This window comes from Cheilinus undulatus, linkage group 17 (assembly GCF_018320785.1).
Source record: "Cheilinus undulatus linkage group 17, ASM1832078v1, whole genome shotgun sequence".
Lineage (NCBI taxonomy): Eukaryota > Metazoa > Chordata > Actinopteri > Labriformes > Labridae > Cheilinus > Cheilinus undulatus.
In genome coordinates this window covers 10,854,417-10,881,426 of record NC_054881.1, presented here as the reverse complement: position 1 = coordinate 10,881,426, position 27,010 = coordinate 10,854,417, and the positions used below count along the sequence as shown (strand labels likewise).

Here is a 27,010-nt window from a genome sequence, read left to right as displayed (position 1 = left end):
TGGCGGAACATGGAGCAAGAATTCCGCCTATGCGATGGTGACAGCGTCGTGGAGGGGGGGAACATCGATAATGACCATCCTCTGGCGATACAAATCTGTTGCCCGGCGACGAGGAGTAATCCCTGAGGGCAACTAACCAGCTGGGAGCAACTTGGCAGCCACAGAGCATCGGGACACCCACAGCTGTTTGGGCTAACGGCTGCTTTAAGACTTGACAGACCGAGCCGCTTCTGCCCTGATGCTCTGAGTTGGACCGGTGCCTTTCATTCTCTCCGCTTTAACTCCTCGCCTGTTAAAGTTTCTTACCATTGCTGGAGACTTTAAAATATAAAACCATGGATTTGTTCGAGACGCTACATTTGGACGAGCTGTCCCACGGACTGGCAAACTTGTCCATGTTTCCATACTTTGACATGGCGCATTACATCGTGTCAGTCATGGCTCTGAGGGAGCAGCCAGGTAAGAAACCGAGCAGGAGTTAAGTTCAACAGCAAAACTGTTTCCAGGAACGACATCAACACTTGTTATAAAGTTTTGTGGCTCTAAAGGGCTGGTCAGCTTTGTTATGTAAAAGTTTGCAACCAGCTGAAAGTTGAACGTGGATATTAAGCTTCCAGCTATCCTAGGACTGGGAGTTTTGCATTACAAAGCCACACAGGCATAATGGATGCCGAGCTACAACACATTATGACAGGGTTACTCCAATGAAAACTGGCAGTATATATTCTGCGAAGTTAATCAGATTTAATCACCACCTTCCTACCTCTTTGGGGACCTTTTATAGTAATTAAAACATTTGTATTTACCAGCAAAAAAAAAAAAACTTCGCTTCAGTTATACAGTTATTTTATTAAATATTTGATTCATCATATAATCATTAACATATATCTTATTGTTTCCCCTTTTTATTTTGAAAGTTGACTTCATAACCAGAACTTCTCAGTACAATTCAAGGCAGCAGGCTGTGCAACTTCCTCTATGATCATTATGTAATCCTATATTAGAACAGGTACAGTACAAATAGATGGCAAGGTAAGAAATTTATGAAATAAGTCTAACAGATAAATATTTTTTTTCAGACTTTATTTATAATCAGAGTCCAACAGTTACAAAAAGAAGATGTGGGAGAAAATCACAGTGAAGTTGATAGTCCATAACTGGCAAAGGCACTAAAAAGTTAGCTATTATTTGTAAGCATTCACTATTATGATTTCATATGTGGCCCAAAGTCTCTGATGGTGTCCCTGGTTACTATAAGGAACAGGCATTTTTCACAAGCGTAGCATGGATGGTGAAACGGAAGTTTGCATACGCACTGCTTTGATGAAGGACTTTATATATTTAAGTTAAATACTGTAAGCTCAGTTGAGTAAAATAGATGTAATCTACCAGAGAGCTGCAGCCCATTCATCCAGAGATAGGGAAAAGTGCTTATCTTTGGTTGAGAGTCATTGTAGTCAAGTGATGCAATCATGGCTGTTGTCATTGTGGAAACTAGAACTCTAAACCAACTTTTCAGCCGTCTGAATCTAGGCTATGTGTTAACTATTGATGTGAAAAAGTAGTAGTGCAACTTAAATTTCTAACTTTATCTTAAAGAGGTGCAGATGAATATAAATCTGTGTTTTTAATCCAAAAGTAATGTTTAAGTTGATAATTAGCAATGCAACTGTAATGGAGTATTTTCTATCTGCTATCAGATGTTTTTTTAATACAAAAAGCAATTTTGTGTACTTGTTTTCTAACCATGTAAATCCACCTTTATCAAAACTTAAGGTGAATTCCCCAGTAGTCCAAATGACTGTGATATAAGTTTACAATTCGTGATAATTTTACTGTAACAGGATTGTCATAATGTCAGAATATTTAACTTTGGTATGATACTAGTACAAGTTAATGCGGTTTGATACCTGCTTCAGTACCATGGTAACAAAACTAGAAGCACATCTTGTTTTCATAATTACGTAAAAATGCAGGCACTGAACACTGTCTGAACTGCACAAAAATGTTGGCACAATTTCAGCACAGTAGCCTATGTCTTTTCTTTCCCTTGTGCCTGCTTTTGATTTTAAAAATGATACAACTGAGCATCTTTAGTTAGAAAAAAACTTTGGTACTGTTTGATAATTTGGATGGTTAATGCAATGGGGATGTGTTGTTTAAAACATGTTGAATTGAAAAGTGTTTCAGTGACTAAAAGTTTGATAACTGAAAAGGGTCTACAGTTGCTGGATTATAGCAAAAATTTCAGTCAGGATTAATATTAAGATCATGGTTATTGATAATGATTAACCATTGATTTTACATTGGCATTAAGTTCAGTTTTAGTCAAGCAATTTAACAAGCTGAACATCTTGAAAGACAAGCAGTGAATTAATATGAGGTTGCAAAAATGTAAATATTTCATTATAATAATAAAAATACTAATAAACAAAGTTCAACACTTTAACGGAAAGCAACACAAGGGAAAGTACCGCAATGTAAAGTAACACACAATAAAATAATGCAACTTAAAGTAATGTAATGTAAAGTAATGTACTGTGAAGAGCACGCAAAGTGCAGTAAGACAAAATAAAGTAATGCAACATAAAGTACCGCAACATAAAGTAACACAGCGTAGAGTAACGCAAAGTAAAGCAACGCAACATAAAGTAACACAGTGTAGAGTAACACAAAGTAAAGTATCGCAACATAAAGTATCGCAACATAAAGTATCGCAACATAAAGTATCGCAACATAAAGTATCGCAATATGAAGTAGGCTAATGCAACGTAAAGTATCGCAACATAAAGTATCGCGACATAAAGTAATGCAACATAAAGTAAGGCAGCGTAAAGTAACACAAGGGAAAGTAATGCAATGTAAAGTAACACAACATAAAGTAACAGCGTTTAGTAACGCAAAGTAAAGTAACACAACGTGAAGCAACGCAAGGTTGAGTAGCGCAACTTAAAGCAGCGTAACGTAAGTAGCACAACGTAAAGTAATGCAGCGTAAAGTAATGCTATGTAAAGTAACGCAACATAAAGTAAGACAACGTAAAGTAACACATCATAAAGTAGAACAACATACAGTAATGCAATGTAAAGTAATGCATCGTAAAGTAACATAATGTATGGTTATGCAACGTATGCTGTCGGAATGTACAATAATGCAACATAAAGTAACAAATGTAACACAATTTTCACATCCTTATGAGATGCCAAATTACTTGAGAAACATACTTGCAGATATAAAACCTAAATAGACTACTCTTTCCCTTTCTCTCATGGCATCTTAAAATACTTAGCTCATGGAGATTGTATGGATTTGAAGCATGTGCTCAAAAAGCATCAGAATGTCAACAGTTCTGACCAATGTATAGCTTCTACTGTGGAATTGCATCAGCATTCAAATTGAGGCTTCTATTTTGTAAAGAAGCGGTCTAGACAATCAACTAAACAACGACCTGCAGACAGCCCTTTATCATCACTTTACCGTGTTTCCCCTCTTTGTTTTACTCACAAACTTTAAAGACAAACACTTTCCTTGTACCACAGCTGATTGTATCAGCTCACACCAAAGGCCGGCACGGAGCCAGCGATGTTATGTCACGGGGATAGTGTCTACAGAGACAGGTGGACTTTAACTGCATACACACACAGGCCATTGTAGTCCCGCCGCCCAAAGTCTATTTTGGAACTTGCCTTGCAAAGCATCTGAGCTCCCGTGACCTTTTAACCCTTCGTCCTCTGCTCCCATCTATCTGTAGCTGATATACACAGAGTATGGACAAACAATATGGCAGTGGTTGGTAAACACAACAACAAAACCTCATGGATTCCTTGTGTGGTTTTAAGAGGAAATTAATTACTCGATCTAATGCAGAGAGGGAATAACAGTATGTAGGTTTTAAACCAGACAGCTTGCTAATAAAGAAAAGGAAGGCTCACATTTAAAAATGGTGTAGAAGTAGAAACATAAAACAGTCAGGAAGTTGGGTCTGGTTCTTTCTCTCCCCAAAATGGAAAGGAATGCTATAAACCTTTCAACCCTCTTTCTCTTTTCTCTTTCCTGTGCTAAATCTTCCCTTCCTGTCTTAAATTGCACCCAGCCTTAAAGAGCACTGCTGGAGCTTCTCAGCACTTGACAAATGGATAATCAACATTAGCATTTTTCCAAGTTCCAAGCTGGAAAACACCCAATTAATTAGCTCTAAGTCCTAAGAAGCTGTGCGCCAAGCATTTTAAAACAGCTCTCTTCACATGTTTATTTCACTGTCACTGCAGATTATTGTGGAGTTATTTTGAGCGGATTTATAAACATTGCAGCGATTGGTTTGAATTGGACTCAGGAGGACAGACACAAGAGGAAGGAACTGCAGTTGCGTGTCAATCAGCAGACAAATCCAAAAATAACTGGAGATAAGCCACTTTTTCTGATCTGGCGCGGTCTGCAAAGACAGTGTCCACAGACGGGACAAGATAGAGGGTTAAAGGCCCTCCTTGTTATCTCGATCAAAAGGGGTGTTACGATACAATATTTCCTTGTCCAAATCGGGAAATTCGTCTTGGACTTGAGGTGCTAAAAACATTTTTCTGCTTCTACAAAAACACTAGTCTGGGCTACAAAGAAGAGCAACATCATTGGAAGTTAGTTCCCAGTTTGATACTGGGTTTGCATTACCAATTTATCATAGCTATTTAAATATAAAGACATGAGATTGAGGTCAATCTACGAATAAATCTGGTGCCTGTGCTGAAATGTCAGTGCTGGTTTTTAAAAAAACACTACTCCTATGTCATGTGTATAACTTGTTCAATTCTTACATTACCTGAAATATTTCCAACAGTTTTCAAAGTCAGAGATTGATTTTAAAATTGTAACAGGAAGTGACTCATCTGCCGCAACAGACACAAATGAATGTTTGTTATTACTGTAGAAACACTGGATGTCGCATGAAAGAACGCTAGAAAAGAAAGTATAAACTGCTACAGGAAGCTGCCGCTCTGTTGCTGTACTCATTCATGTTTTTGTGTTGTTTTCTTGTCATGGACCATAGCTATTCCCTGCTATCAGCTGTGCATTCATGTGTTTAACCTTGCCCCCATAACACAAAACTCTATCCCCCCTTACCCCCCTGGCATCTCCAGGTCCATTAAAGCCTCCTCCTCCATTAGAGAGAATGAGCCGCTCAGCTCCGTCTACTTCTGCAACTCACTCCATAAGGTTTATTTACTAAAACAGTCAACCACCTGTTTTTGTTTCTTGGTTGAATTTTTCAGTTAATGAGGGAGAAAAGCAGTTAAAAACGAGTCATCCTGGTTTAAACTGTGAGCTACTCACAAAACATTCAGGAATCACATGCATTAGGAATCAGAAAGGGTACTTTTAACAGCTTTTCTCCCTCAAATCCATCCATGAAACCAAAAGGTGGTTTTATAAACAAACCCTACTGAGTGAAGTTTCCTCGATTCAAAGAAAGAAATAAACTACAGAGGTTAGTGGAGCTAAACAGTGAATCTCTACTCATCATCTTTTTTATTGCTTTGTTTGATAGCCCCCCGGCAGCAGAATTTACATCCTTTGCATTTAATTGTAAGGATATAAATTTCTACCGATATTTGAAGTCCACATATCAGCCGCACAAATTGGCACTATAAATCATGTGATGGCCTTAATTATTGGCAAAATATACAACCGTACCATATGATATAGCTAGGTGGTCTCCTTAAGGTGCTATACAGTCAAGGAAGCCAACTGTAAACCCTGAACATTTTGATAAAGCCCCAAACATCATTTGGTGTTTTCACTTTAAAAATATTGGTGTCAGTATCAGCTTAAGTGAGTCTGGATATATTGAGTAATAGCAAAAAACAAGTACCTGCAACTCAAAAAACGCAAAATATCCTCTTTCAATTTTTCTTTTTATATCCTAATAATACCTTATTTTATAGATTGTAAAGTTACTGGTAAATCAGATATTTTCTCTTTAAAAATTCTCAATTAGTTGAGACCAAATGGCACCCTCTGTTGCATCAAAGATAAATTCAGTATGTTGTATGTTTGTTGTATTTTTGTCACATCTATTTGAATAGCCAGTTTTTATATTGATATTAGATTTAATTGCAAGGTATAGTTACAGCTGTTTAATAAAAGAGCATTTGCAGTACGTCATATAAGGCAATGTAGCACAGTTTAACTTAACATAAAGCAGCTCAATGTAAAGAAACGCAACGTAAAGTAACACAACGTAAAGTAACACAACGTAAAGTAGGGCAGTGTAAAATAGAGTTATGTAAAGTATTGCAATGTAAAGTTAAGCAACGTAAAGTAAAGCAGTGTAAAGTAATGCAGTGTAAAGTAACGCAGTGTGAAGTAACAGCATAAGTAACACGACGTAAAGTAACACAACATAAAGTAACACAATGTAAAGTAACACAACGTAAAGTAACACAACATAAAGTAACGCAACGTAAAGTAGGGCAGTGTAAAATAGAGTTATGTAAAGTATTGCAATGTAAAGTTACGTAATGTAAAGTAAAGCAGTGTTAAGTAACACAGCTTAAAGTAACTTAACATAAAGTAATGCAACATAAAGTAACACAATGTAAAGTTATGCAGTGTAAAATAGAGCAATGTAAAGTAACGCAATGTACAATAGCACATCTCAGAGTAACACAATGTACTGAAACATAATGACGCCCAACATAGCATAGTGTAACGTAATTTTGTTATCCTTTTGTGGTGCCAAAATACTTGACAAATGTACTTGCAGATATAAAGTTTAAATGTACTACTACTTCTCTTTTTCTCCTGTCATGGCAGCTTAAAATACGACTGATGATCTGCTTTTTGTAAAGCTCTGATGCTTTTCAATAATGTTGATTACTTAAGTGATGGAGATTGTGTTGATTTGCAATAAACACTGTAAAAGCCAGAATGTATTGAAATTAATTCAACTGAATACTTAATGTAAAAATACAATTCTTTCCCAACTAATATGGTTTTATTTTACTTATCGCTGTAAGAAAACGCCAGTATCTGACCCCTTAAATACTGTGAACTACAGCATTCCTGGCAGTTAAATACAGTTTACCTCACAGGTGGTGCACCTGCGTCATTTACAGTCAGGAATGATCACCTGTGTGTGTCTGTGTGTGTGTGTGTGTGTGTGTGGGGGGGGGTGAGTTGCACAAAGTGTTAACTCTCGCTTGGCTCACAACTCAGTTGGCGTTTCATGCAAAACATCTGCCTTAACCAGAAAAAGCAAAGTCTGGAGGTATTTTCACTAAGAAGATCGTGTGCTGTGCAAGATGTAAGGCATTCTTGCATCACATCATTTCCTCGCCCTTTTAGCACATGTCATTGTGTTGACAGAGCTGAGAAAATTATCTGACTTATAATTAAACTAGTGGGTTAAGATATGCTCCCATTGTATTTTCTGAAAGGTGAAGACTTCTTTTAGCTGATGGCTTTTGTCAAGCAGGAGTACAAACCATCATCAATGTGGCCATCAGCTAAAAGAAGTCTTGCAATTTTTAGTTTCAGTTTTCACAGGCATGTTCAGCAGCTGTTGTGTTCTTTGCCTGTATTCCAGAAATTTGACTTGCAAATGTGCCACATTTAAAGGAAGGGACAGTATGGGTGTGTTTGTATCCTAGAGTTGGAGAATGAAAGAGACTTCTTGTAAGATATTTTCAGTAATATGTTGGTTATGTTGAAGCTAAAATTGTTGCCATTTTAAAAAGTTTACATCTTCCTTTCTCCTTTGGAGTTGGCACTCGTGTCAGGTTCAGACTGCAGGACTTTATTTTGCACTGAAACACAAAAGTGATGACAAAGCAACACTGTTTACTGTGTAAGCAGAGCTAGGCTCTTGTGAACTGTCTGCTAGAACGGCTGTGAGACCAAAGGAACAAATACTGAGCAGCGGTGTCAGGACTCATGTAGACAGAGGCTCTCTCACAGTAGTAGAGGATATACATGACAGTCAGGGTGTTGGACTGCTGGCATATTTTATAACCACTTTTTCCGCTGTGACAACTTCCCTTTTTTTTTTTTTTTTTTTTTTTTTTACTGTGGGAACTACTTTGAACCACAAAGCTTTGTCACACAAGTTTTATGATAAACACAAAGAAAAAACAGCATGGTAGAGCTGCTATTGTCACCTAAAATGTGTCATGTGATGCTGCAGTCCCAGTTATTCCTGGTGTGCAGGCAACTTTTCTCCAACAGTGTGGGGTGATCTGACGGCACGAGAGGATTGAGAGAGGCGATGCAAGGCTACTGTGTGAGATGAAAGGAGCAGGTGCACACTGGTGATTTAAAACAACAGGGAGGTGTTTTTGTTAGTCCTGCTTATAAATACAGTCAGAGTGGCAGCAGTGGCCGTGACAGTCTGCTAGCTGAGCCTCTCAGAGATACTATTAAACTCCTACGATTTGAGTCTAAATACAGACTCCCTGACTCAGTCAGATCTGAACCAAGCATCTACCCCTGGTGTTAAAAATGAAACTAATGCTAAAGTGCAAAAAGCCTACTGTTCATTAAGCCTAGGCTGGCTCTGAAAACCTAGTAATCTACACTAGGTGGTGTATTAAAAAGCTGAAATAAGGCCTAATCAAACCACTTTTCTCCCGTATAGTGAAATTTAACCAGATGTACAGCTTTTAGTTAGCAGTCCTCAATTAAAAACAAGAAAAAAATGCAGAGTTGGAAGGAGTTAGGCAGCACATTTGGGCTCTACTCGACTTTGAGATGCCTGGCAAGGCCACAAGGTTACAGGAGAACTTGGGAGTGGAGACCCACGTTTTGGGGGAACGCTTAGGGGAATTAATGTGCAAATAAATGGAAATAAATAAGCTAACAGCCTAGTACAGAAATGGTTTTGGTCTAGAAAGCTGACTTTTTTTTCTTCAAAACTGCAGGAAAAGTAAGTTTTACTGTAACTTATATTGTTTTTTCCTAGATATTTTCATCATTTACTATTTTAACTGTCTTTCGAGATCATCGGTCATTTTCATTTCTTTTAATTGTGTTAGTTCTGCAGGATTTTGTGCTTCAGTTTATTTTGACTTTGGGTTTGATTTTCAAGACTTTCTCTGTTTGGTTCATTGCTAATTATTTATTTCACTAATCCCTGAGTTCATGCCTGTACTACTTTAACATCTCTGGGTTGAAGTACTAATACACTCCTCATCAAAATTTTAAGACCAGTTGAAAAATTGCAAGAATTTAAATTTTGCACTGTTGGATCTTAAGAAGGTTTTAAGGTTTTTTTTGTCTCACTCCAGTTTCTTCTATTTGCATTTTGAAGCTCTACTTAGAACAGGGGAGTCAAACTTAGGGCCCGGGGGCCAAATCCGGCCGTGGTGCAGTTACACCCAGCCCGCAAGATCATATCCTATTCTTATTGTAACTGGCCCTAAAACATATGGTCTGCAGATTTCCTCCAATATAAAAATATAAACTTAACCTTGATGATATCAAATATCCTTAAGTCATAAATATGGGAAAAAAAATAAGGAATAAGAATAATTAGAGAAAAGAAATGTGAGAAAATAAATTAATTCGTGTTTTCTTTTCATATTTTCAATTTTGCATTGCACAATTATGACTTCAATTGATTATTTGGACTTTAATTTCATATTTGGACCTTTTACATTTATTATTAGGTCTTTTTTCTCTTATTTTGATCATTTTCAATGTGTTATTTTGACTTTTGTCTCATATTTTAACTTTGTCAATTTATAATTTTGACTTTTTATCTAATCATTTGACCCTTTCAATTTATTATTTCTACCTTTATCTCATATTTTGACCTTTTAGGTGCACCATTTTAAATTGTGACTGATTGTGATTGTGACTTTCTTTTTAATATATTTTTGCCTTTTAAAAATATTATTTTAACATCTAATTTTGTGTTTTGACCATTTGAACTAATACATTGAACTTTTATCTCAGATGATGAACCTTTTAACTAACCATTTTGACTTTTTAAATCTCAAAATCATTCATCATCAGTGCTAGTCTTTTCCACCGTAATTTATTAGTGGTGAAAATGAGGTTAACAGTTTTTGGTTAAATGTGGAAACTGTTAGGCCCTCAGGTTAGATCTTAATTCAGAATCAGGCCCTTCTGTGAGTTTGACACCCCTGACTTAGAAACTTCTTAAGATCCAACAGTGCAAAATGTACATTCTCGCAATTTTTCAGCTGGTCTTAAAATTTTGATCAGGATTGTATTGTTGTAGCCAGAAATACTACATTTAAAAATGAGTCAGTTGAATGCAGCCTTGATGTTGCGTTTATTGCAAGCAGAACAACAGTACACGAGTGAGACCCTTTTTTCAAAACTTTAGATATTCTCAGTACTAATGAATGAAAAAATGCTAGATTTTAAGCAGAGGTTTCAATGGTTTAAAGCATTTGAAAAATTTTAAACAACTTAGTTTGTTCATCTGTGAGTGGGATTGGTCAGACTGATACCTACTGACCAGATTTTGTGTTAGTCATATCACCTAGGTTAGTCTACTTAGCTCTGTATTACACTGGGACCTCCTGCAGGTGGCAGTGCAACCTGATTAAAGGAGCACAGAAGTTATCCATTTTTAGTCCACCCATGCTACAGGTATGCTGCAGTAAGAACAGCTGACTGACAAAACATATTTATTTATTATATTAATCAGGTGTTCATTTTTTATTTAGCTCACATATTAACAGACTGAAAAAAAATCCAGCCTTTTTAAAGATAAACAGTGCAAAGAGTGTTATAAATAAAAGGCTTAAGTCTCAGAGTATTATTGCAGTACACAACTGATGCAGTCATTTATAATGCTAAGAAAATAATCTTTATTTTCAAACAGCTAAATGCATTCAAGTTTCTCCCAATTTCTTTTCTTAAAGTTACACTTGAACACCTTAGTAGACCTTATTTTGACCGACCTTGGGCACATCTTAATGTAGCATTATGTCACCTTATTTATAAAGCTAACTAGCTTTGTTCCTGCTGGTTTCAATCAGGATTTCAACATTGGATTACTATTTTTAACTAATAGGATTTACCACAAAGTTTAGGGTATTTTACCACGGCTGCTTTTAGTGGAGGAGGATGAGCGGCCCAAAGCAGCAGCAGCAGGTGTTCTCTCCAAGCCAGCGGTCAAAGGTGCCGCTTTTCAGTTTAATTTGATTTACAGTGCTGATGTGCTTACTACTTATTGGCTGGCAGTTCAATTATAGAATTACACCACACCGCACACACAGTGCTTCTCTCAGCAGCAGAGACCAGAGCTTTAACAACAGGAGATCTCTGACGGGAAGCTTTAAATTCAATCCTCTCATCACGTCATTTTAATGAAAGTCTGCAGACATCTTATGAGACTTGTCTACAGCTCCAGGAGTACACTACTAACACCTTCATGCAATTTTGCACACTATTAATGGTGCCATAAACTGTAGGCTTACAAGCATGTCAACAGATAACTGATCATGTCACTCCATGCTAACATTATGAATACTTATATTTACATCCTGAAAGCCCCAAAATGAGGGGAAATGTTCAACACTTAGTTTTAGAGACTTAATCTTACAGTTGTACAAAGGTCGGTTTAGTACAATGGGTCGTCTTAAAGTTTGGAAACAACTGTATGAAATCCTTTTTAGCTGAAGGGTCTAACTGTACCAGCTTAGACGGATCAGGCTGTCTGGAAAATCAGGAGCAAATTCTCTTGATCCTTCAAAATGGAGAGAGTTGGAAAGTATAAAAGCAGATTAATACAGAACTGCAATTTAATAATATTTTAAACTATTGTCTGTTACAGAAATGCTTTTCCTATTTTGCAGCACAAAAAACTTTGTTTTAAAGTCCTAGGTAAGCCATAGTTATATCTTTTCTCCTTTTACCAGAGGAGAGTTTGCATCTGAATCATAACTATAAAAAAGTGTGTTTTTCAGCAACATTTCTGTGCAATTATACACTGTGAAGGGCGTTGCTGGTAGTTCTAGGGAATCAAAAACAAGAAATGATGAAATGGATGCCTTGGACTTTTATTTTTGTTGCTGTGGTATCAAAAATGGGTATCACAATCATTGGATTTTTCTAGACTTGTAAACAAGTTTAAAATACCGGTATCGTGACAACCCTAATCGCACTGACTCCACCAGAAGTCTGCAGAAGAGACAGGTAGAGCCATAAATCCTCCTGGTTTACCGATCTCTCTCCAGGAGGCTATAATCCCACTGTAATCCTTAGATTATCAGTGTGGTCCTGTGTCAACTGAGCAGCTACCTGTCTGGTTAAATAACACGCACATTGAAGGGCACCTTGGTAAAATAACCCTCCTGTCTTTTAACCAAAGTAATCTGCACTTTCTAAAGTCAAGTATTTTTCTTTTATACTGTTCTCTGTAAGCATTTTTGTTTACCGTCCACTCTAGCAAGCTTTTCTTTCCACTGATCAGGCAAAGGATTATTTTTCAAAATAAAAGCTTATATTTATCCAAACAGGAGGTGAAGTACTCTCATATTGAGAACAGTTTGTGGAGATTCAGGGCTTTTTCACACCTCTAGTTCTATTGCTCTGGTCTGAATCAAGGACCAATTTGTGACGGTGTTGCATCTGACATCAGGTCTGGTCTGTATCCACATGGGAGCATTTACTAGCTGACCAAAACCTGCGATGAGAGGGGAAAAAGCTCTCTGATTGGTCAGTTACTCGCAGTTTTTGATACACTTATATTGATGTACAACATGCACAGTTTGATATGAGATAAAAACATTTGAAACAGATAATTCTGAGGCATTGATAAAACTTGAATAAATATATAAATGAACCAAAAATTACACAAGAAAAAAACTTGATTTGATACTTTGCATTAAAAGTATCTTACAGTGATAACATTACCAGATTGCATAGTTTACAACTATTACACTAGAGCAGAAGATGATTCATTCATTAATTTTAGATTAAGTTATTTATCCAAAAGTAAACTAATTAATATAAATCCACGTAAGGTTTATGTGTTTGAAATGATTAAGTTATTTACTTTTTATAATATTTCTCACAGAGACAGCAGTCTGATTAGACAGAAAAAAACATGATTATTTCTGGAGCTCCTTCAGGTCTGTTTTTAGTTTTAACACATATTTCTGTAGCTATGGTAGCTGATTTAATCCAAAAAAGATCAATGTTTTCTGAATAAGGCTGGATCAAGGTCGGGTCGCATTCTCAGCTCAAACAAACCGCACCAGAGTGTGAATGTGGACTAAGACCCAGCTTTTCAAGTGGTCTCGGTCCGTTTGTTTATTCTGCACCAGTGTTTGATGGTCAGCTTTCACACCAGCGCAAGCTAACGGAACTAACACTGTTAACAAGCTCGAGTTCTTTATCAATCTAACCAAAGAGGTTAGGTGTGAAAGCACCCTAACACAGACAAATCAGCTAAACTCCTGAAGCAACAATGCTGTCACATTAACCAGAAATCATTGGGAATCAGTGAGTCATTTTGTACATGCACTCCTGCATGCATCTTTAATTTAAACAGTGTTTAACAGTATATTTGATAGAAAAGCCCCTTGAAGTTGTGTTCTACCTCCAGGTCATAGTTTCAGACCTCACTGGTGTAGCAGTCCAGCTCTTATTCAAATAATGAAACTCCAGTCAGTAACACTAATCGTACATTTAACTATCTTATTGCAAAATGGATACACAGTTTTACATGGCAGAGAAGGCTCCATGGGTTAATCAAGCAGTGTGCTTTGACTTTCCAGGGAGCGCACAGCTAGAAACCTTGTTATGGATAGATATGTTTGGCAATGGCAATGCATATTGAATACAATAAAATGAGTTCAGAAGCTATTTTGTCATAGTAGCTTGAATCTGAATATGAGGGTGCAACTAGCTTTATGCTATAAAGGAGGAGGCTGGGGTGGAGGAGGTCAAGCTTTGCCAGCAGCAGCAGCATTGTGCATCAGCATTAATGCAAGCAAATGGGCCGCTGTGTTGAGAGATAGAGCTGTGATTGGCTGTAAGAGCTGGGATGCGATATTAGTATCACAGCTGGATATATGACTACTGTGTTCTGCATGAACTAACACTGAGCTTCGTTAAAAGTAAACATCATAAAGTGAATCTCTTTGCATTCGTATGATTCCCAAATTAAGTAACTGGTAAAGATGATTCCATATTTTCAATATTGATTCAAAAACTGTTTCGCAGTACAATACAATTTAATGAACTCTGCCATTAGAAAGTACCAAACCAACAAAAATCCAGATCTGCAGTCTTATCTTAACCAGAAAAGAGAGGCAATAAGTGATTAAAATTCATCAGATTCTGTTGTTTCTCAAGTCAAACTGTCATCTCATAAAGACATAAAAGTTATGCGTGTATCTCTTGCAAACAGACTATGCAGTCGAGACGCTCCCTGTCTGATAGAGATATGAACTCTGCAAACTGACAGGGACAGTGGTCAGGGTTTTGGTTTCAATTTCTAGAAATTAAAAATAAGGAAATGCAAAATATTGGTTGTCCTGGACTTCATTTTTTATTGTATTCTCAGTGTTGTATCTCTCAAGTAGAAAGGGAATACTGTGTTCTTTTAAACCGGGGTGGGAACACAGCAGTGATAGTGATCTCCAGATGTCATCTGTAACTGTAAATGTCATTTCTTTACTCTGCACTTTGTACTGTAAACCCTGACTCAAATAATGTAACTGTGCTTGTCAGACCAGTCTCCCAGTGTTCTCTGTGTTTGTTAATCAGACTGGTTAATATTTAAACAGTGTTATGGATTATTGTGACATACTGGGAGGGGGACAGTTTCAGACTTGAGTGTCGTCTTTAATTCTGATATGATAAAGTTGATATCGTCAGTTTCTATCGAATAGCCTTTTAAGTCTACTCTTATTGCTGCAGAGCCTGACTTTGCTGTAAAAGAGGGATTTGTATAATGACAGTGTTCATTCATTTATTTCATGTTTATCATAGGAAGCACTGTTGCAGGAGTTTCCCAGAGTTCTTTAACATCCATATAAGGTTGCAGCTACTTCTTGACTCCACATGTTTAAAGCAGTATGAATTATTTTTATGTCAAACAGATATGTTACATTACTGCAATGAAACAGTCATGTGTGCCTTTCCATTTAAGGGCCAAGTATGTGAAGCTGTAAAGATCCTGCTAATGATTCCCTCTCTGTTTTTCTGTAGGTGCTCTTCAGGTGTCCAGAGTCAGTCCTCTGGCCTGCTGGTTCAGCTCCATGCTCTTCTGTTTTGGCGGAGCTGTGCTGTCTGCCATCATGCTGGCCGAGCCTGTCGTCGCACCTCTGTCCAACAGCACCAGTGTCCTGCTCGCCTCCATCATCTGGTAACAGTTTCACAAACAGAGCATGGATATGATATGTAGACAGAGAAAAGAGTGAAAGATGAAGAGGAGGAGAGAGCGGCAGGCCTGGGGAGAGGCCCTTTGTGGCTTTAGGGAAAAGAGTAAAAAACATAAGTACAGTATCTCCTCCTGCAGTTCTTTAGCTCTTCATTAATGCACAAGAAACAAGAACAATGTTCAAAAGTAGGACAGAAGTAAAAACAAGGAAGCATCTGGGATGTCTTGTTATAAATTACTCTGCAAAATTCAAATCTTAATCAACATCAGGAAGATTTTAATCAAGCTTTTGCCTTTGGTAGAGAGTCCAGATTTCTCCAAGGACTGCAGATGTAGCTTGATAATAAAACCATTACTGTGTAGTTTTCACTTAAATCAGCTCATAAAGTCCAGACAGTAAAACCTCAAAACTTAGCATGTGTTTTGTCCAGTTCCTGGTTGAAAATATGTGACTGCTGAATTGAAATGACACAAGCCCAAGTCAATAATGTTGTAGATATAAAAGCAAAAACGAATGCCTGAATTCCTTTGTCAGCTGTTTGTTGTCACGTGATCCTAAATGTCTGCTGGGGGTCAGCTATTAGGACTGAATGGGAACAGAAGAATGTTTGAACTTTAAAGCTCTAATTGGACTTGAACGCTGCAATTATCATCAGGAAATGTTTAGGCCCGTGAGTAATCTGAGGCACGACCAGGGGCTCAAGGCAACCCTACTGCCTGCCCGGACAGTACCCTAGGCTCCCTACATCCTGCACTTTCTCCACCCTGAAAGTGAGAACTTTATTTTTTTCAACAGATTTTTCCTATCCCCTCGTAAAACGTGAGGACATCCAGGACATGACCAGGGTTGTGTCAATCCTCCTTCCAGCTTGATGCTGCCTTCAGGCAGCCTGCTCGCCACATCTATGTCATAGTGCAGCCTCAACTTTTGGCCCAAATATGCCTGAAACTTTTACACAGCACTGTGTGTCTGTTTCCCTGTTTTCCACTGCATTCAAAATAATCCACATTCACCAGACAAATCCAGATAACCAATTTTTTTTTACTATTAAAAACCCAGACAAATAAGACCTACATTGTGTGAAATTTATATAAAAATCGCCCAGTGCAGCAGATAAATTGGATAATACATCTCATTCCAAGACATTTAAAAAGTGATACTTTTCTTGCTTTAACAGTGGATGTTTTACTTAAACAAACAATCAAACAAATTACACTTTTTAAGGTTTGAGTTTTTCAGTGTGCAAGCAGATTGAGATATTCACAAAAGGCTGGAAAAGTAGACAGTTACCAGACATTTTACCAATTTCATGCAAACTCAAACAGACATCATCCAAAACAGTACAATATGCTTTCAATTACTCCTGTCTAGGATGTTTTAAAAACCAAAGTAATAGGAGGAAGAAAGCCACTAATGACTGGATCTCTGCACCTTACTGAAAACTGCCCTGCATAGAGGTCCTTTGTGAATCTAAAGAGCTGAATAATGAGGATCTTTTACTAAAATGTGCAACTAATTGATTTCTTTTAAACTGGAGCTTGAAATGTTGAGGATGTTGCATGAGAACAGAAGGTTTATTGTGAGGATTCCACTTTTCATTATGTATCATTTGGCTCCCTCAGGTGGAGGCTCATGTAATTACACTCCTCTCTTAATAAAAAGGCATACATTGCCCTCTGCTGTTGAAAACGGGTAATTAAGTGAGATTGGCAAGCTTTACTGTTTATAGATATAGAGCAAAAATATGCATTTAAACTATAAAAAAAGGAAGAAGGGGGAAATTGAGAAGAAATACTTTGCTAGAGCAGGCTCCTCATACTCTCTGCTGCAGAAGCATGAAGAGATTATAAAATGTTATTAAGCCTCCTCAAAATAAAGATTAATAAAAACAGTTGGGTTTTTATATTAATTGCATCATTTGTGTCTGTGCAGGTACCTGGTGTTTTACTGCCCCATGGATCTGGTCTACTCCACAGCCGCCCTGCTGCCCCTCAGACTGGTCCTGTCAGGGATGAAGGAGGTGACGAGGACGTGGAAGGTTCTGGGAGGCGTCACTCAGGCGCACAACAAATACAAGGACAGTCTTCTGGTCATGATTGCAATCGGCTGGGCTAAAGGTCAGCAGCTAGATTTATATTCTGAAGTTTTATTATGATGAATGTGAGTATGATAAAGTAATAATAAAATTTTAATGTCTTTTTCCAGGTGCTGGAGGAGGTCTGATCAGTAATTTTGAGCAGCTTGTTCGAGGCGTTTGGAAACCAGAGACCAATGAGCTCCTCAAAATGTCTTAGTAAGTTTAACAAAGACTTAAGATATCAGATCTGTAACTTTTCTGTTTGTGCATAGAGACTTTGAGTTATGAGGCAGCATTAATAAAAGGAAATTGAAGGAATAGTCCGACATTTTGAAAACGCACTTGATTGATAGCCACAATTTTTCTTGTCAAAATGCAGCACTCCCACGTAGATCTACTGGAAAAGTCTGGCAAACAAACCATCATCAAGTAGCATTTTTTACTTTGTACACTGGCCAGTCAGGCTAAAAGTAACAAACTGATTACAAAGCTTTTGTATTTTTAGGGAGCTTTTGCTGCCCTCCCAACAACTGTGATAGCTGCCCTCCCATGCTTTTGTAATTCATGCGAAGGTCAGGGGCTGTTTATTTACTCCACAAATGACAGAGTGGTATTTATGTCTCAACTTGGCAGGAATTACTAAAGAAAGGAAGTCAGTTTTATAAATTGTTAAGAATATCCTAAACCAAGGATTTATTTTCTAGGTTTGCAGTGATAACAGGCTTTTTAAACATTGATAGGATTTTAGTAAATGTCAGACAATGTTGATGTTCCTTTACCACAGTAAGAAAAATAGAGGTCCATGGTGCCAAATTCGGCTAAATTCTTGTTTTTGATTAAATGCATGCAAACTCAAAATTGCAGAAATAAATTGCCAAAGTTACAAAACATAGCCAACATGTCTGCATGGTTAAATAATGATCTCTCTTTAGCTTGCAGCAGCTTCTGGTTAAAATATGCCTTAAAAATCATACAGTTTTTTCCCTGCATCACTAAAAAACAGACTGTATTGTTACTTTAGTTAAGGTATTTTAAATCGTGTTAACATTTGTGGTCTTTACCAATTGAAAAAACTCTCAAAGGTGTTGTTTTTCATATCAAATGGCTACAAACACTTTCATTTATGTAATCTTCTTAACATTATGCCATGTGCATCTACAGTGATTATGAGCCTCCAGTTTGGTTCACTTGTGCTCAAATATTCCAGCATAAAAATGTCATGTCCATCAAGCGTGAGTGTGCAGAAAAGTGATTGCTCTCACTAATAAAGAGGTTTTAATTTTTCTTCAGTCTCAGTTTCAGGCAGCTTTATTTATCCCAAAAGGGCAGTTCAGTTTCACAGCCTACTGAGCGTATAAATAAAGGAAACAGTCTTAGATGCAGTCAGACATTTCACACAATAGTGCTGACTGAGCTTCTAAAGTACGGTGGCCTGTTGCACCAGCTATTTTTACTATCTTACTGTCTTAAGTTATAGTTTTATGTTATTTTTTAGTTGCACCACAGAGGTTAAAGGTTAATCCAAACTAGCAGAGTAAAACTAACTAAAATGTTGTATTAGCTATGACGTTTTCTCTGTAGCAGTGTTTGATGCAGTGCTGGCTGTTGTGTCTAATTGTTTCTGAACAGACTTCTAATAACAGCCACTAATCAACAAGCATTTATACAATGCACTCTTCACTCAGATGATCTGAGACAGTTATTGCTCTTCTAAATAACTTGTCCAAATCCTGAAATACTGCAGTGGCCTGAAGAGCAAAAACTAGAATGGTAGATGAAGTTTGATGTGTTCAGACAAGCAGAGTTTGCCTTAAATGCCTGGAAAAGAAGACAATTTCTTCATTTAGTCTTCATGATTTTTTTACACTCTCTTCTTCTTTCACATGACAGTGAGTAGACTGACTATGCACTCTAATCCTGGATAACTTAAACTCATGCTTTCATATCAGCCTATGCTGTCTGGGCATATGATCGGCGTCTGAAGTCATGCTGGACACATTTCAACACGTGTGTCACTGGGCAGCCAAGGTCAAGCTCGACAGCATCTCCCAGACAGCAATTCCCTTGGAATTACACCCGAAGACCACCAGTGGTCTTCAAACCCTTGGGACATCCACAGCACAACTAAGGGCTTATGGTAACCCTACTACCTGGTACCCTAGGCCAGTGGTTTTCAACTAGTGGGTTGGGACCCAAAACACAGAGTAGTTTTTAGTGGGGTGCAAATATGACTGGAAAAAATGGTGGCAGAAGTCTATGAAGAATGTGTATATCTTTTATTTATCTCTGTTTTATTGTGATAATGGGTAAATGTAATTTTTTTTTATCAATATTTAGTCTAATTGATGTCTTTTCTTGCAATAAAAAATCTGTTTTTACCAGGATAATGAAGTAATTTCAAAAAATTTCTGGAAAATTGGCGAGAATATACACATTATCATGGAGAAGGGAAAGTAAAGCATGTCCGTTTTTTCCTGTCTTTTTTCATCATAAATTCTGTTCCTCCAAGATATTAAGTGCAACATTTTTATTTTCTAATCGTGCATTGTTGAAATCTTTTAGAAATTTGAGTCACGATTTGTCATCGAAGATATGTTGGGGTGCTGAGGCTGGACCAGTTGAGAACCACTGCCCTAGGCCATGCTTACTTGCCACATCCACCCCTTACTCTGCTCCAAAGGTGTGGACTTTGTAATTTTTTTCACAGATTATTTTCCTGTCTCCTGGTAATGCGTAAGGACATCCAGAGTACGACCGGGGTTGTGTCAACCCTTCTTCCCACTCAGTGGTGCCCACAAACAGCTTACTTGCTGCATCTACACCTTACTTCAGCTTCAGTGTTTTTCTGCCCAAACTTGCCTAAAAGTTCTGCACAGTGCTGTATTTCACATCCATCTGGGCAACACCCCATAGACAATGTCTGGGAAGGACTGAACCTTTAAAAAACTTGGAAGGTGACTAGATAATGCACTGCCAGTCACATTTATTAGAGGCCAATCAGAGCAACAAAACATGTGGTGTTGTAGATGTGTGTCACATGCAAACTGGACAGGCAGTCATTATCATGTCAATTCATGATTCTTCATCATCAGTGGAGTCCGCTGGTACGTTAAAGCTACAGCTACTGCTACAGCTGCATATCATCTGATACCTTCACCGGTCGAATTGTTTATTGGCTTGCAGTTTTAGCTAAACAACGCCTGTAGCTACCACCTCTTTCTCCTCAAATGACCCTGATCAGTCTAGTCCATCTCTGAACATGAACAAAAGTTTCATCTTGAAGCTTTGTAAGATGGATCTGCCTGATGACAGACAAGAAATCCATCTGCATTGCAAGGCTAAAAATGGCCGCCATGACCATAGTACTTCACGCCAGAATTTTACCTAATCGAAGCTAGGTGTGAGATTAAAGATGCAACTTCTACCTAGGTTGGAACTATCTAAGGTGGTGCAACGTTCAAAAATTTTAGTAAAACAAAAACGCCATGCCAAATTAGAGATCACGTTCAAACTAGGCTTTGTTTAACCGATGCACAGCTGGTGCAGGGCACCACATCAGAAGCCTGATCCTTTAAAGGCCGTGAATACAACTTCTCATAATTAGCTAAAGCTTTCAGGAACTGTCCATAACTTACAGTCTTTGTTCAAACTGGCCTCTCAATACAACCCTAGATAAGTTAGAAAAGTGTACAGATGGAGTTACGACAATATTAATTGGCAGCCTTATGGCCTCAGCAGTAAGTCTTAAGTATTTTTGTTCTTGTAGGAAGGGTTAAATAGCGTTTTAGTAAGCTTTAAATGATACTAACTCCTGTATTGTTTCTGTTTTTCTCCAGTCCCACCAAGATCACCCTCTTCGGGGCGGTGTTGTTTGCTCTGCAGCAGACCCAGTACCTTCCTCTGCAGAAGCACCATCTGATGCTCATCTACACCGTCTTTTTAGTCGTCAACAAGGTCAGTCTGATCTGCTTGCTGTTTGTCATGTCTGGCGCTGTGACCTTGAGGAGAAAAACATTAGATCTAAAAAACAAGATTCATGTATTTGTCTACCTATACTAAAGTAAAGGTTTTCTTGTTTTTAATGATGTTTTTCTCAGGTATAACAAATGTTTCATTGCCGTCGCTCCCTCTAAGTCTGCAGTGTCCTGTCTTCTAAATGACCTTTCTCCCTCTGCTTTTTTGAAGTTTTAGCTGATGTGACTCACATTAGCTCGGTATTACCCGTAGGGCTGAGGCTTTTGCATCATTTTCATCAGCTTGCATCATCCTCTCTCCTCTTCTTTTCTCTGGGAAACTTGTGCTCTTGACTGAGACACAGATAAATCCACCATGTCTTCTTTCAACTCTCATTCTGTTCGCCCGCTCTGACTCTGATCCATCAAATTAACGCAGAGACATTTCATCAGATTTAAGGAGCGGCTTCCAATGCTGCTGTTTGTTAGTTTGTGCTGCTGATGACAAAGATGCTAAACTTTAATTCTGTGATGAGAATTAAATACTTTTCTGTAAGCCAGCTACTAAAATGGCATGTAGGCCCATTACATTATGTAAGTGTTTCATGAAAAAATGATATATCGCATACCAAAGAAGTTTAGCGTTTGCACATTTTCCAGTGATGTTTAATTTCTTGTTATGAACTTGATCTCATCAGTTCGGGACAAATAAAGAAGCTATAATCACAACGTGAATAAAACTAGTCCTTTAAATTAAAGGTATGGTAAGGAAATTGTTGGCAAAATATTGCCAGTTAAACACTCCAACATCTACCAGATTTTTATCTCTGTATTTGGTCTCCACCAGCCTTATAGGGAAAGGTTTGCTTCTTAGCTGTCTTACACTCCCCTATGCTCTTCACATTGTTGCTCAATAATCTTTGACATCTCACCAGCTAGTCAAATATCTTAGCTTGACCACCTGCTCTTTGCATTCAAACGTAAGGGTGCTGTTTTAGCTCAGTCGGTAGAGCAAGAGCCCCGTTTATGGCTACAGTTGACAACGCATCAACTGCTTGTTCGATTTCCTGTTTTATCCCTTTGATGCCCGTCTGTTCAACACTCTAACCCCCGTATTTCTGGCTCTCTTCATCGATTTTATCCAAAAAAGGCTAAAAGAGAAATCTACACTTTATTAAATACACCTGTTCAGCTCAATAACACAAATATCTAATCAGCCAATCACATGGCTGCAAGTAGGGCATTTAGGCATGTAGACATGAGCCGCATCCCAAGTTGTTTATTTCGTCAGTGGGACTGAGGATCAAGGACCAAAGACTGAGATCTGAAGACTGATGAGCAACGACACTCGAGAGCAGGCTTTTTCGGAAGTCTGAACTTAAAGACACACCCCCTTATTGGATATCACTCACTGATTGGATGCTCCTGATCAGTGGACGTCACTAAAACTTTACATCATCAACACAGATTAAAGGGATGTTCTAGTATTTTTGCAGTTGGGCTGTATGAGGTACGTAGCAGCACTAGCCTCCAGTGAGTTCGGTGAGCACTGCTCCTTTAAGAAGTAGGGAGCTAGTTGTACCGGCCAAGAAGCTAGGCTATACAGCGTAACAGATGGGTACAGTTTATCAGTGGAATTAAGAGAGTTTTTGGTAAAAATGGGCCACAAAACAAAGTTGGCTTGAACGCACGCACTGTTGAAAACTTTTGAAGAATTTTATTTTTACCCAGAAAGCCTTAGTGTTTTTACCATTTTGTGTTGTGTCTCATTTTTACACAAAACTTGCTTAATTCTGTGGAGAAATTGTACCCATCTGTTACACTGTATAGTCTAGCTTCATGGCTGGTACAACCAGCAAGTCCTTCTTGAAGGAGCAACACTGGGGTGCAGGTGGCCTTGTGGTTTAAGGCCCACGGTCGGCCCAGGTCTGAATCCAGCTTGTGGAACTTTCCTGCATCTCCTTCCTCAGCTCTCTCATCCCTGTTTCCAATTCTGTCCACAGTCTTCCTCTGTCAATAAAGGCATAAAAAATAAATCTTTAAAAGGAGCAATGCTTACTGAAATCACTGGAGATTGATGCAACTACTACTGCTAGGTCTCTCATGTGACTCAACTTCAAAAATACTGAAATATACCTTTAACGGAGGAGAAACAGACACAGAGGAGAAACAGACACAATAGACACATAACAGATTATAAACATCCCAGTTTTAAAAGAGTCAATTCATGATGAGTTGGGATTTCAAAGTGTTTTAAAAAAGTATTTTCAGTGAAATATTGAGTATAAATTTTAAGCGAATCACTACAGAGTTTAGTATCTGATTTGTTTTCTGATTCACCATCAAATATAAAATCTATTTTAGGTCTTAAAATCAAAAGAAGCGTATAAATACTTCCTTTAATGGTGAGTAACTGTCTTGTTTAGTCTGTGAAGAGAATCAAAGTCTGATGGAGCAGGAGTTTGTCAGAGAGGAAAAACATTTTACATCCATTGTGGATTCAAAAAAGTTTATATCAGTCTGATTGTTGATGAGCGCTAGGATTGATCGTCATTTTCTTTTATTTTGTTTGATACTCTGTAAAAGAATCAGCGTCAATGAAAAACAGAGATCATAATCAGACCAAACACTGCTGATGGGGATAGTTTATTAGAATAAATACAGTTCATATTTATACAGACACAATCAGCTGTTTAAGCCTCCTGACAGCTGATTCATGACAATTTTTTTCCCTGCAGAGGGAAAAATGTCTCATGAGCTCCAAGAACATTTGTCCTCTGTCTTTAGTCCCTCTGCCTTTGTCTCTCCATGACTCTCTGATTGGAGGGACTAAGACTTGAGGAAAAGTGTCATACCAGAGACTCACCATGGTCAAGATGATGTAGTGACATTCAGACTGAGTACCAGAATGAGGAAGAAAGGTTAGGTTGGTCGATTTGAACTTGCCATGGTATTCATGTGATCTGCCACTTCCCAACCTTCAATACTTAATGAGTTGGGATTTAAACAGTCTGCTTCATTTACTAATGAAGCACCACCGGTAAAAGAAAAAATAAGGCCAATGTTGATACCAACGTTTAAAATTTAGCATTTCTGCTCACACTTGGGCATGATAAAGATCAGATCAGGGTTATGTTGGGATGGACAGGTACTGAAATGAAGCACTGAAATCTGGATTGTAATTCAGTCTGGTAGGTAGGGGATGGGTTGGTACCGGTACCATGTTGGCTCTGGAATTTGATACTCATCCCTTTTTACAATTTCTGTCCCGCAAAGCCCTAAATGGCAAAGGGGACTGATTACTTGCTGAATATATTCTCTTGTCCACAAATTCCCCACGTAATCAGTGTAGTGCACATGTTGTGCAAGGAAAGTTAGGAAATGTCAGTATAAGATACCTGCAAATCTTTTAATGATGTATCAAACAGTATCTTTTATAGGGATTTCTACGAGAAGCTTTAATGCTAACAATAGCAAACTGTGGTGTTATGGACTGAAATGTGACCTTGTTTAATGTGACATGCATGAGATGTTGAAAACAGAGTCTTCACAAATGCCACTTTGTTTAGTATGATGAGTTTATTTTGACATTTCAGAGTAAAACTAAATAGAGGCATTTATGTGAAAACCTACATAGGCGTCAAGGCTTTTGTGTGCTTGAAGATCACAGACTTTGTGTGGAGAAATGCCTCTTTTATTCCGATCTTTACAAGATTCTGTTTGTGAGCACCTCAAGGTGACTGAGCTCACTTGACAAAGTCACTGACATCTGGTTAAGTTTTATTCTGTTAACTTTTTCTTACTTTAATAGCTCCCAAATAATAATAATAATAATGTAATCATTGACTAAAATGCATAGTACCCTAATGTCAACACTGGTGCTTCCACCATCTTTTGTAATTTTGTTACTTTTGAATATGTTTATATATATATATATAAATGTATTAATTCTTCCTAATTGTCTTTTCTTTTTCAGTCGAGGATGATGCTGACAGGCTCCTCCACCTCACCATTTGCCACCATCGAGTCGGTGGTCTACAAGACCCTCTTTACCGGCTACTCTTCTTATGCAGCCCTCACTGATGAGGTCACTAAACCTTGTATTGATAATGTCACAGCAAACCCGGTGACCTCGACCGCAGCCAAAAGGAAGGAGTCCAGCGAGAACGGAGCCGCGGGGAGGCACACTCCGGTCTCCCCCGTTCAGGGACAAAGTGAATCACTCGAAGCCAAAGACGAGTCAGAGAGCGCTGAGACGACGAGCTGCAAGAAGACCGACTAGTCAGCCTCTGCCCCGTAGCGCCTCTTCACCTCAAAGCCGGGTAGTGGAGTCATTTCTGATTCAGATTTGTCATTTCAGGACCTAAACTTTATTCTGACTGCTGAGGAAGAATTTCAATGAGAGCTGACTCTCACCAACCCTGCACCTTATTGTTGGATTATCAGCCTATTCGTAAAGTACTGTGAAATTCTGCTGAAAATCAAACTATCCCTTGGCTATTGCACACTAGCAGAACATAAAGTGTAGCTTAATTTTTAATCTATATTTATAATGAGTACAAATTTTATCTCTGGGTTTTGGGAACAATGCTGTCCAGCTGCTGCTCTATAAATGTCTGTCTTTTCTTCTCTCTGTATATATTCAGCTTCATGTTAATGCTATATTTCCTACTCTGAAGAGCTTAGAATAATTTTATAAAAAGAGAGATTATATTCTATAAAACACAGATATTTTAATCTATTTATATTGAATAATTGCACTCTTGAATGTATGACATCACAAATTGTACAAGAACCTTTTTATTTTTTCTGTTTCTTTAGTGAATGCTTTTGAATAAATTTGAAAGCATGGGAATAAAAAGGTTTTAATTTACTGAAGGATGTGTTTTTTTTTTAATCTCTGGCCTCTTCACCGCAGAAACTCAAATCTTGCAAAGACATTGGTCTAGTTTCTGGTCAAAAAGTCTCTAATTACACTTATTGTAAGCCACCTTTAACCGACAACTCCACATTTACATTTAATTTTAAGACATTACAAGGAAAAAACAGGCATGAATTGCTTGTGATAATTAAGCAACTTCACATTCAAGGTTGAGGTCTACTGAATATCAGTACAGCCTAATCTAATTAGAGTGTTATTGCTTTTATACAACAGTTTTAAAAGCAGAAAATGCCTACTGAAGGGCACTTATTTACCGTAATCGACCAAAACGCTGTAGACACGCCCTCAAATGGGTAGCTCGCTTGGGTGGAAACGCAAATCCCCTGCTGCCCCGGGCTGCCGTGCCAGGTCAAACCAAGTAGAGCCAAGCCGCTCAGTGTTACGGAGAAGCCCATGAGTGCAGATCACACTCAGGTGTGCTGCAGGTAGAGAAAGGAGGGAGACTAGAGAGTCAGGAAGAGAGAGGATATGCAGTAAACCAGACAACATGTAACACCATTGTACTATATCTACATCCAAGCTAAACCCTACACCGATGGTCAACATTGCTATCGAGTTCCAGTACAACTGAACCCCCTGTTTACCCTGTTTACTGACTTGCAGTACAATTAAAACACACCACTAGTGACAGCCTTGTTCTCCTCAGTTGACACTGATTGGCCAGGTGGCCAATCTTCGT

At 38.1% G+C, this 27,010-nt stretch overlaps 1 protein-coding gene across 1 annotated transcript; it reads left to right on the top strand.

Annotated features, from left to right (window-relative positions):
* Positions 1-26,267, top strand: tmem38b (transmembrane protein 38B). The gene is made up of 6 exons (XM_041811642.1): positions 1-459; positions 15,187-15,343; positions 17,292-17,476; positions 17,565-17,652; positions 21,273-21,390; positions 25,366-26,267. Exons 1-6 carry the CDS (start codon positions 336-338, stop codon positions 25,669-25,671), a joined length of 978 nt encoding a protein of 325 aa, XP_041667576.1. The 5' UTR covers positions 1-335; the 3' UTR covers positions 25,672-26,267.
* Positions 26,268-27,010: the final 743 nt, after the last annotated feature.